This window comes from Mustelus asterias, unplaced genomic scaffold, assembly GCF_964213995.1.
Source record: "Mustelus asterias unplaced genomic scaffold, sMusAst1.hap1.1 HAP1_SCAFFOLD_296, whole genome shotgun sequence".
Lineage (NCBI taxonomy): Eukaryota > Metazoa > Chordata > Chondrichthyes > Carcharhiniformes > Triakidae > Mustelus > Mustelus asterias.
The window spans coordinates 558,385-570,000 of NW_027590261.1; the positions used below are offsets into that span (position 1 = coordinate 558,385).

Sequence of the window (11,616 nt, forward strand, 5' to 3'; positions counted from 1 at the left end):
AATTTAACCATCTCTGGCTTGGCTTAATTCCGTTTTCCAAAGCCCATCAACTCCGCCCCATATTCCATATTATACGGTTTCCCCTCTTTCCCAGACATGTCTGTTCCCCCAGTCCTGTGTGGGATGTGTTTGAACTCAAGGCCGTTCAGTGAAAGAGTCACTGCGCCACCCAGTGGCCAATCCGTATAAAGACACCTTCATCTCTGCCTTTTTATGATAAAATCCAGAGACAGAGCGAGTGAAGAATGAGAAGAACCTCGGTGATTTCACTCATAAACTGGTCTGTCACTGACCGAGTTTCAGGTAATTCTAAAAAGCAAAGGCTCTGTTTCATCAGAGGCCGATGCAGGACAGTGTGTGGCAGAAGATAGTTTCCTTTACACTGCCCCTTAAAAAAACTATCAGTGTCGCTGCAGCGTGGGTCAACAGTGTGAATCTCTCTATATTTCGTCCGATGGAATACTTACAAGGCAGACATGCCACAAGCTAGATAGAGAACACATACAGAGCAGAGGTGCAAACCATGAGGTGAAACCAAGAGACTGAGGTGCATTTCACATAAGCACATAATAGATTACAAATTTCCAAATTAAGGCGAGTGCTATGGGATAATTTGAGATGACCAATACTGTATTTAACTACAGACAATATAAAACTCACGTGGCAGATATCTCTGTGTAAGGACGGAACATTTATTTAAAACAAAAACAGAACTATCAGCTGCTTGGAGATGACCAAAAGGGTTAAGTCGCTCTGGAACCGAGCGGCAGGATCTTTCCGATGCATCTAACGTGTACCATCAATAACAGATCAATTATAGATTTTCGTACCGATCGTTCCGACCTCATATTAGTTTCAGAATCAATTACGTTCAGTAAACATACATCAATAATAATTCCTGACAAGTTGCTCAGCCAATCGCATTTGACAACATAGCATAATGATATCTCCTTCATCCATTTAAATCGGAGGCTGACTCATCTGGAATCAGTATCTGGGAGAATCAGGAAGGTGAGATAGAGTCATAGAGTCACAGAGGTATAAGCATGCAAACAGGCCCTTCGGCCCAACATGTCAATGCCGCCCTTTTTAACGACAAAGCTCGTCCTAATTGCCCGTGTTTGGCCCATTACCCTCGATAGCCATTTAACTCTCTATGCACTTTTGAAAAGACTGTCTGGCAGCTTGTTCCAGACACTCACCACCCTCTGTGTGAAAGAATTACCCCTCTGGACCCCTTTATATCTCTCCCCTCTCACCTTAATCTTATGCCCTCTAGTTTCAGACTCCCCTACCTTTGGGAAAATATATTTACTATCTAGCTGATCTGTGCCCCTCATTATTTTATAGACCTCTGTAAGATCACCACTCAGCCTCCTACGCTCCAGAAATAAAAAGCCCCAATCTATCCAACCACTCATTATAATTTAAACCATCAAGTCCTGGTAGCATCCGAGTAAATCTTTTCTGCACTCTTTCAAGATTAATAATACCCTTCCTATAATAGGGTGACCAGAACTGCACAAAGTATTCCAACTGTGGCCTTACCAATATTTTGTATTGTCTCCAGACAGAACAACCTCTGTCTGGAGACAATACACATCTCTTTAACCTGTGTTTAATGCTCCCTCCATCCACATTGTCTGTACCTTTAAGACCTGGCTGGCTGTAGGGATTCGCATTCTAATCAGTATTCTGCAACTTGATTTTGTGTCTCTTTGCACTGTTTGAGAGCACATTTCCACTCCATCTGACGAAGGAGCAGCGCTCCGAAAGCTTATGGTATTTGCTACCAAACAAACCTGTTGGACTTTAACCTGGTGTTGTGAGACTTCTTACTGTGTTCACCCCAGTCCAACGCCGGCATCTCCACATCATGACTTTATCTGCAACACAAACAAACTGTTTTACTCACAGATGTGGGACACAGGAAGAAGGTTCAGTCGGTGTGAAGCTCAACCTCCAATGTCACAAAGCCCACCCACTGATTGGCTGGAGTATAAGTGTCCTTCCGGTCTGTTTCTGAAGCCTCTGCACCCACTTCCCCGCCTCCCTGCAGCTCCAGCATCCACATTGCGCATGGGCCAGTCCGAATCCGCAGAGCGCATGCTCCACTCAGAATCAGGTACTGCGCCTGCGCAAGCGGCTGCTGTTGTGACAATGCGGCACATTCTCTCTCGCTGCGAATGCTGGGTAAGAGCACCGCCATAGGAAGGAAATAATTTCAACACAAAATTGTATTTTGTCATCCAATTACGGTCAGAACTAGAGGGTTAATATATAAAATTATTAAACCAATTGATACATCTCCCAATGTGCATGGTGGGATTGTTACTGGACGAGTATTCCAGAGACCCAGGGTCCTTTTAGAGTTTACCCCACTCTGTCGTAGGTTGCAACAAGATATAGTTGGGTTGGTCACATGGGCAGAACACTGGTAGATTTCGAAATATTTCACCGTTCCTTCACAGTCACTGGGTAAAAATCCTGGAATTCCCTCCCTAACCGCATTGTAGGTAAACCCACAGCACATATACTGCAGCCATTCAAGAAGGTAGCTCACCACCACCTTCTCAAGGGCAATGAGGGATGGCCAGCGAGCAACACCCATGTCCCACAAATTAATAAAAAAATATGCTATTTAACCTTGATAAGTGTGAAGTGATGCACTTTGGAAGAAGTAACAAGACAAAGAAATAATTAATGAATGGAAGGACACGAGGTAAAATCAGAGGAGCAGATGGATCTTGGGGTATTTATTCACTTAAGGTAGCAGAGCAGATGAATAGAATAAGAAGGCATATGAGACACTTGCTTTTATCAGTCGTGGCATACAGTATAAGAACAAAGAGATAATGTTGGAGCTGTACAGAATGTTGGTTAGGCCACAGCTGGAGTACTGTGCGCAGTTCTGGTCACCTCACTATAGGAACAAAGAACAAAGAACAATACAGCACAGGAACAGGCCCTTCGGCCCTCCAAGCCCGCGCCGCTCCCCGGTCCAGGATTGAATCCTGAATCCAGGATCCCCGCCCAATTTTCCAGCCTATCTACATACCAATATCCTATCCACCGAGCTGTCCCTCACAGATACGATGCTTTGTTCATTACAACCTATTAACTCACCCCCACCCCCCCATTCCAGACCATGTGATCTCCAGGGAGAGGCGAAAACCCAGAGTGAAAAACCCCAGGGCCAATATGGGGAAAAAAAAATCTGGGAAATTCCTCTCCGACCCCCTGAGGCGATCGAAACGAGTCCAGGAGATCACAATGGCCCCGATCGGAAAATGCTTCCCAACCATAGTCATTTCCACTTCCACGAACACCATATGAATTCCCTGCCCCCGAGACAGGTTCCCAACTATCCGCAGTCTCGCTCTGTACTGGCACCAGCAAGATGATCATAGAATGAAGCCTTGAAACGAGAAACAAGGAACAATTAGCCCGCGCCGCTCCCGGGTCCAAACTAGACCACTCTTTTGTATCTCTCCATTCCCACTCCGTTCATATAGCTGCCTAGATAAGTCTTAAACGTTCCCAGTGTGTCCGCCTCCACCACCTTGCCCGGCAACACATTCCAGGCCCCCACGATCCTCTGTGTGAAATATGTCCTTCTGATATCTGTGTTAAACCTCCCCCCCACAGGATGTGATTGCACTGGAGGGGGTACAGAGGAGATTCACCAGGATGTTGCCTGGGATGGAACATTTGAGCTATAAGGAGACTGGATTGGTTTGGAGTGTTTAGAGCAGAGAAGGCTGAGGGGGACATGACTGTGGTGAATAAGATTATGAAGGATATGGACCGGGTGAGTAGAACCCTTGGTTGAGAGGTCAATCATGAGGGGATGTAGTTTTAGGGGGCCAGGCAAGAGATTCAGAGGAGAGTTGAGAAAAATCAGAGGGTGGTGGGAATCTGTAATAAACTGCCTGGGAAGGTAGTGGAGGCTGGAAACTTAACAACCTTTAAAAAGTATTTGGATGAGCACTTGAAATATTATAGCATTCAGATAAGGATATGGGACAAGTGCTGGAAAATGGGATTAGCATGGGGCTTAGTGGTAGCTATTGTTGGTGCAGACTCCATGGGTCGAAGGGTGTTTTCTGCACTGTATGACTATGACTGTAACTCTCGCTCAGTCTCTTTCACTCGAACAGCCTCTGTCTGTGTCTCTATCTATTTCCCTCTTTTGGTCTTTGTTCTATTTGCTCACTGTCTTTGTGCAACTAAATTTCACTGGACTGATTCCTGAGATGAGGCGGTTGTCCTTGGAGGACATTCAGTGGGATGAGTCTGTCCTCTCTGAAATTCAGAATCATGAGAAGTGATAGAATTGAAAAGGGAGGGAAAAGGAAGGATCAGGAAAGCAGCAAACACTTGATGTTGTTCCAGGAAAAGTGGAGTCTGGTGGTGTGGATGTCAGGTTTTACACAGCACATGGTCAGCCTGTGGATTCACCCAGGATGAAGAATCTCTGAATGATTCTACTCAAATCACCCGGAGAGGAACCTTTGAGACAAACCACCTAAGAAGGAGCAGCACATAAAGATATCCAAACACAGAGATCCAAACACACTCTCTCTCCCTGTCTCTTACACAGATATGGGCAAACATAGACACACACCCACACCCAGACAGACATCTTCATTCATAGACACACACCCACACAGATAATTCCAGCCCTATCACGTGGAGAATACAGCCCATTCTGACTAATACTGGAGATGAAATAACAGTGTCTTTACAAACCACAATGTTTGAGAAATTCAAGTAACCATTACCCGTCAGGGACAGTGAGAGTTCTGATGACCCATTTCCACTCCTTTCTCTAAACTTGAGTCTATATTGAACAACATCTGGAACAGCAGCAATGACAAATCACGAACACTGAGCTGCCTGTTGTCAGCCTGGGTGAAGAGCCCTGCTGGGGGATAGTGTAAATTACAGAACAACATCCCTGGGGAATCAGTGTCTCTTGGTTCTGGAATTACAGAAGATGCTAATTCCCCTCACATTGATGGTCCAGTTAATGAAGAGAATTCTAAGACAGGTTTCAAGCATAAAGAATATAATGTTGTTTCGACTCTGTCATCCTGGCCTCATTCATTACTGCTCCAATGTCCTGGGAAATGTGCTGCACCACCTGTTCAGATGCTTTCGCTGTGGGACTGAGTTCAGACAATCATCTCCTCTCACTGTAAACCACAGACACTGTTCATCTTTTTCAAAATGTGGATTCGAATCCGGGTCCCCAGAACATTAGCTGGGTTTCTGGATTAATAGTCTATCGATAATACCATTAGGCATCGCCTCCCCCAAATGTGTTCCCTTTAGAACAAAGAAGCTGAAATGGAGATTTCATGGATCTGTTCAAGATGATCGGGGTGGGGACGGGTGGTTTGATAGAGCAGATCGGGAGAAACTGTTCCACTGATGCGGGTCAGTAACCAGAGGACTGGGATTGAAGATAATTAAAGAAAGACAGACTGGCATCAATATCGCACATTTCCCAACCAGCAGGAATCACAATGGGATCATTGTTATAATGAAGGCTGAATGGCCGAATGCTGCTCCTACGGCTTATGGTCTATTCCTTAGTTCCCTCGAAACGGGGATAATCCCAGCCTCCCAAATGAAGATGCAGTCATTCAAAAATTAAAACAAAGTTGATTTTTTATTTTATTTTTAACCCAGAATACCAATATCTAAATCTGCACTGGATATTGTTAACATCAGACCCCAATAAATATAGTTCAGTTCTGGATGTGATTAACAGCAAACTCCAATCTGGCTGGTGTGTCAGCACGTTGGATGACTGATTGAATCCTTTCCCACACTTGAAGCAGATGAATGGTTTCTCCCCAGTGTGAACTCGCTGGTTTACAGTGAGAGGAGATGATTGTCTGAACTCAGTCCCACAGTGAAAGCATCTGAACGGACTCGAGTGTGAACCCGTTGATGGGTCATCAAGTTCCCAAAACTTTTAAAGCACTTTCCACAGTCTGGGCATTTAAAAGGTCTCTCGTCAGTGTGAATTCGTTGATGGCAGATCAGGTTAGAAGAGTTAGCGAATTCCTTCCCACATTTGGAGCAGGTGAACGGGTTATCCTCAGTGTGAATCCGCTGGTGTGTCAACAGTTCGGTTGATGTAATGAATGCCTTCTCACACTCAGAGCAGGTGAATGGTCTCTCTCCAGAGTGAATTCGCTGGTGAATCAGAAGATGAAACGACCGGCTGAATTTCTTCCCACACTCGGAGCAGGTGAATGGTCTCTCCCCAGTGTGAACTCGCTGGTGTGTCACCAGGTGGGTTGACTGAGTGAATCCCATTTTGCACTCGGAGCAGGTGAATGGTCTCTCTCCCGTATGAACTCGCTGGTGTGACACCAGGTGGGCTGACTGAGTGAATCCCACCTTGCACTCGGAGCAGGTGAATGGTCTCTCCCCAGTGTGAACTCGCTGGTGTCTCACCAGGTGGGACAACTGAGTGAATCCTTTCCCACACTCGGAGCAGGTGAACGGTCTCTCCCCAGTGTGACTCCGTCGATGAATTTCCAGCTCTGATGGGGAACTGAATCCCTTGCCACAATACTCACATTTCCACAATTTCTCCCCACCGTGACTGCATTTATGTTTTGACAGGCCAGATAAACGGCTGAATCCTCGTCCACACACGGAACACGTGTACAGTTTCTCCCCACTGTGAGCGGTGCTTTTTCCTTCCATGTTCAAAATCCAATGATACGCATATTACGATAAATTGGGCGACTCTGTCTGATCCTGATGTGATGTTTGGTTTCAGTTTTCTGACTGCAAATCCTCACCTTTGAATATGCTGTGAAATTGATTTAAAAAAGAAAAAAGAGAGTGAGAGAGAACCCACAAAAACACAAAGGCAGGTTGTGAAATTGAGCTGAATGAATCTGGTAATTTGTGGGGCCGGCACTGGGAAAAAGAGACCAAGAAAACTGATGGATTGTCATAAAAACCCAACTGGTTCACTAATGTCCTTCAGGGAAGGGAACCTTTGAGCCAGTCTGAACCGATACAAGACCAGAGCTTCAATGTGAAGAGGCAGCGGATGGGCAGGATTAAGAGATGTGGGAGGAAAAGAGGTGAAGGAAAGGATACATCTACAGCCAGATAGAAACTCCCAAACCTTCAACCTCCACCATTTAGAAAGACCAGGTTCACAGGTGAATGTGAACATCATCACCTCAAAGTCACACAGCATCGCGACTGGACTGAGATCCTGTCCTGGATTAGGAGAAGTTTCCTCCATTTACAGAGTGAGAAACATGAAACGATTGTCTTCAGTCCGTGCTACAAACTCCACCCCGTGGACACTGACACCATCCCACTCTGGTGCTGAAGCAGGCTGTTTACAACCAGGTTCAAATATTTATTTTCTAAATCTGACTTTGCAGGGTCGACAAGGCTGTTTCCCGTGCCAAGGCCTATGCCTGGTCTGCCCATTTCCATACCTTTTTAGTAACTTTGTACCAGTTGGGTACAACTGAGTGGCTTGCTGTGTCATATCAGAGGGAATTTAAGATTCAACCACGTTGCAGATCTGGAGATACATGTAGGCCAGACCAGGTGAAGATGGCAGATTTGTTTTTCCCTAAACAGCACTAGTGAACCCAATGGGCTTTAATGATAATCAATAATGGTTTTTTTGCTCATCATTAGCCTTTCAAATTCAAACTTGTATTGAATGTAAATTCCACCACCTGCCGTGGCAGGATTTGAACCTCAGTTCCCAGAACATTACTCGGTGTCTCACCCCCCACCCCCGATGCCCTTCCAACCACACACCTGTTCCATCTCCAAGAATGGGTTTCCATCGGTGAGGGGGCTGGGACCTCACACTGCATACTTCTTTGAAAACATGTATTGATATCCTCATAGCTATTTCTAAAATTATTAAAATGGGAGAAATAGCTGAATCTGTGTGTGTTTCTGACCCCTGAACAAATGGAGCAATCTGGGAGACACAAAGAAACTCACACCTCATTCTCCCAGAGCGACATTTTGATTCTGGATCATGTGAAACACAATTGTTCTCTGTGATCTCTGCACTGTAAATCTTTCCTTTCTCTGTCCATCTTCTATATATGAATGCATCCATCATTATGAAGTGCTTCGAAAGGTTAGTCATGGCACAAATCAGTCTGGCCTCCCAGACTGCCTGGATCCACTACAGTTCACAACCGCCGCAACAGGTCCACAGCAGACACCATCTCCCTGGCCCTGCACTCAACCCGGGAACCGCCTGAATAACAAAGCACCTATTTCAGACTCCTATTTATTGACTACAGCTCAGCCTTCAACACCATTATTCCTACGAAACACATCCCCAAATTCCGTGGCCTGGCCTTAGCTCCTCTCTCTACGACTGGGTCCAAGACTTCCTAACACTCAGATCAGTAAGAATAGGCAACAACACCTCCTCCACGATCATCCTCAAAACCGGTACCCCACAAGGCTGTGTCCTCAGCCCCCTACTATACTCCTTATACACCTATGACTGTGTGGCCAAATTCCCCCCCCAACTTGATTTTCATGATTGCTGATGACACCACCGCAGTGGGTCATTTCTCAAACAGTGATGAGACAGAGAACAGGAATGAGATAGAGAATCTGGTGAACTGGTGCAGCAACAATAATCTCTCCCTCAATGTCAACAAAATGAAGGAGATTGTCATCGACTTCAGGAAGCGTAGTGGGGAACATGCCCCTGTCTACATCAACAGGGATGAGGTAGAAATGGTCGAGAGCTTCGAGTTTCTCGGCGACCAGATACCAACAACCTGTCCTGGTCCCTCCATGCCAATGCTACAACTAAGAAAGCCCACCAATGTCTCTGCTTTCTCAGGAAGCTAAGGAAATTTGGCATGTCCGTTATGATTTTCACCAACTTTTATAGATACACCACAGAAAGCATTCTTTCTGGTTGTATCACAGCTTGGCCAGGCTCCTGCTCTATCCAAGAACGCAAGAAACTACAATGGGTCATAACCGAAGCCTCGTCCATCACGCAAACCAGCCTCCCAACCATTGACTCTGTCTACACTTACCGCGACCTCGGAAAAGCAGCCAGTATAATCAATGACCCCACACATCCCAGACATTCTCTCTTCCAACTTCTTCCGTCGGGAAAAAGATACAAAAGTCTGAGGTCCCGTACCAATCGATTCAAGAACAGCTTCTTCCCTGCTGCCATCAAACTTTTGAATGGGCCTACTTTCATTAAGTTGATCTTTCTCTACACCCTAGCTCTGACTGTAACACAACATTCTGCACTCTCTCCTTTCTTCCTCTATCTATGGTATGCAAGAAACAATACTTTTCACTTCATACTATTACATGGTGACACAGTGGTTAGCACTGCTGCCTCACAGCACTGGGGACCCAGATTCGATTCCCGGCTTGGCTCACTGTCTGTGTGGAGTTTGCATGTTCTCCCTGTGTCTGCGTGGGTTTCTTCCGGATGCTCTGGTTTCCTCCCACACTCCAAAGATGTGCAGGTGAGGTTAATTGGCCATGCTAAAATTCTCCCTCTGAACAGGTGCCAGAGCTTGGCGACGAGGGGATTTTCACAGCACCTTCATCGCAGTATGAATGTAAGTCTACTTGTGACTAATAAATAAACTTTGTGAGACAATAATAAATCAAATCAAATGGTGCAACATTGAGTTACCACATTTGGAGTGTCTGTGAGTAAACTAAAGTTAATTCTCACTTAGAGTCATAGAGGTTAACAGCATGGAAACAGGCCCTTCGGCCCAACTTGTCCATGCCACCCCTTTTTTAAAACCCCTAAGCTAGTCCCAATTGCCCGCATTTGGCCCATATCCCTCTATAGCCATCTTACCCATTTCCTTCCCTAAAGGACATTAGTGAACATACATACGGATGTATGAATTACGAGCAGGAGTAAGCCTTGAAGTATTGGGTAGTATGCCACTGCTTATAAAGGACGAATCAAATCAAAAACATCTTTCTGGTCACAGACAGATGTGAGATGAGAAATCAATGTGGAATAAGTTACCTTCCACCCCTCCTGTATATAACATATCCCACTAACATGGCTCACCCTGGCCCTGTCTTAGTATTGTTTCTGAAAATTTCATGCATTCCCTCCTGACTTGACCGGACAGCCTCATCTATTCATTACCAACATGAGTTTCGCTAAATCCCTGTCTCAGCTGATGTTTCGAGAACTTTCATTCATTCCTTTATTTTCTTTAGACTTGACTGTCAGCGTCCCTCATTTAACCCATGAAAAACTTTGGTGTATATAAACCCCTGTCCTCTGCATCAAGTCCCACACACTCACCCATCACCATGTCCTCACCATGGGGCTGCAGTGGTTAGCACTGCTGCCTCACAGTGCCAGGGACCTGGGTTCAATTCATGGCTTGGGTGACTGTGTGTGTGGAGTCTGCACATTCTCCCCATGTCTGCATGGGTTTCCTCCCACAGTCAGAAAGGCTTGCTGGTTAGGTGCATTGACCCGAACAAGTTCCGGAGTGTGACAACTAGGGGAATTTTACAGCAACTTGCAGTGTTAATGTAGGCTAAGCCGACTTGTGACAGTAATAAATAAACTTTAAAACACTGACCCACACAGGCTCCCGGTTAAACAACTCAATTTAAAACATTGCATCTTTGTTTGCAAATCCTTCCATGACATTATTGTTCCGTATTTCCAGCCACACAGATGTTTGAATCTTTTTCTACAGACACACTTACAATCAGGTTCTGATGAATGGAGTGACTCTGGCAGGTTTTGGTCTGATGTCTGGTTTGAGTTTCCCTTCAAATTTTGTCATCAAATTTCCTGTAAAAAATAGATCATCACTGTCAGTCAAGAATAGAAATTAAGCGAGAAACATTTCTCTTGGGTTGAGTTTTCTGTGTGTAAATCCTCCCCTTCTAACTCCCTGTAAAAGGAGTTTCCAAAGTCCATCCCTGTCAGTCCAGGAGAGAAATTCACAACATTCTCTCCTCCTGCTGGCAGGGAGCAGCGCGCATGCGCACTATTGCCCATCGCCCCGGGAAAGATGGGCTCCGTCAACTCGGGGCCTCCAACTCGGCATCTGTGGTCGCGGCCCCGAATGGTAGGAACGCGGCACTGAGCAGTTATTATTCGGGTTCTCCTGTCTCCACTGGGTGCTTATGAAGCCTCTCCATCCACCCCGCCGCCTGCATTACCCTCCAGAATAAGCCGTTTCCCTGGTAACCCGGAGCCGATATAACCGCCCTCCTGCTACTGCGGGAGCAACATACATTGCGCATGCACTTTGGATCTACAGTACGCATGCGCAAAGTCTGTTGTAAGGATAGATCATATTCTGATTCACTGTGAATGCTGGGTAAGATAGCCACCATTGAAGTATGTTATTGCATTAAAAAAATTATGTTTTGTGATTCAATTACAACTGAAGCCAAAGCACCAAGGTATAAAATGAAAATAACTAATACAGCAGCTAATGTCAACAGGCACCACAGTTCTGTCCTGAGTTTAATTAATAGCGGAACAAACGTCCACACCTGAAGATGAACTCCTTGGAATGTCAGCTGGTGTAACGAACTGATTGATTTACC

At 45.5% G+C, this 11,616-nt stretch overlaps 1 protein-coding gene across 1 annotated transcript; it reads right to left on the reverse strand.

Moving 5' to 3' along the window:
* Positions 1–5,660: 5,660 nt before the first annotated feature.
* On the reverse strand, positions 5,661–11,266 carry LOC144486185 (uncharacterized). The gene is made up of 2 exons (XM_078204273.1): positions 10,762–11,266; positions 5,661–6,838 (listed from the first exon to the last, which is right to left on the reverse strand). The coding sequence occupies exon 2, from the start codon at positions 6,727–6,729 to the stop codon at positions 5,884–5,886; it is 846 nt and encodes a 281-aa protein (XP_078060399.1). The 5' UTR covers positions 6,730–6,838; positions 10,762–11,266; the 3' UTR covers positions 5,661–5,883.
* Between the last annotated feature and the right edge of the window lie 350 nt (positions 11,267–11,616).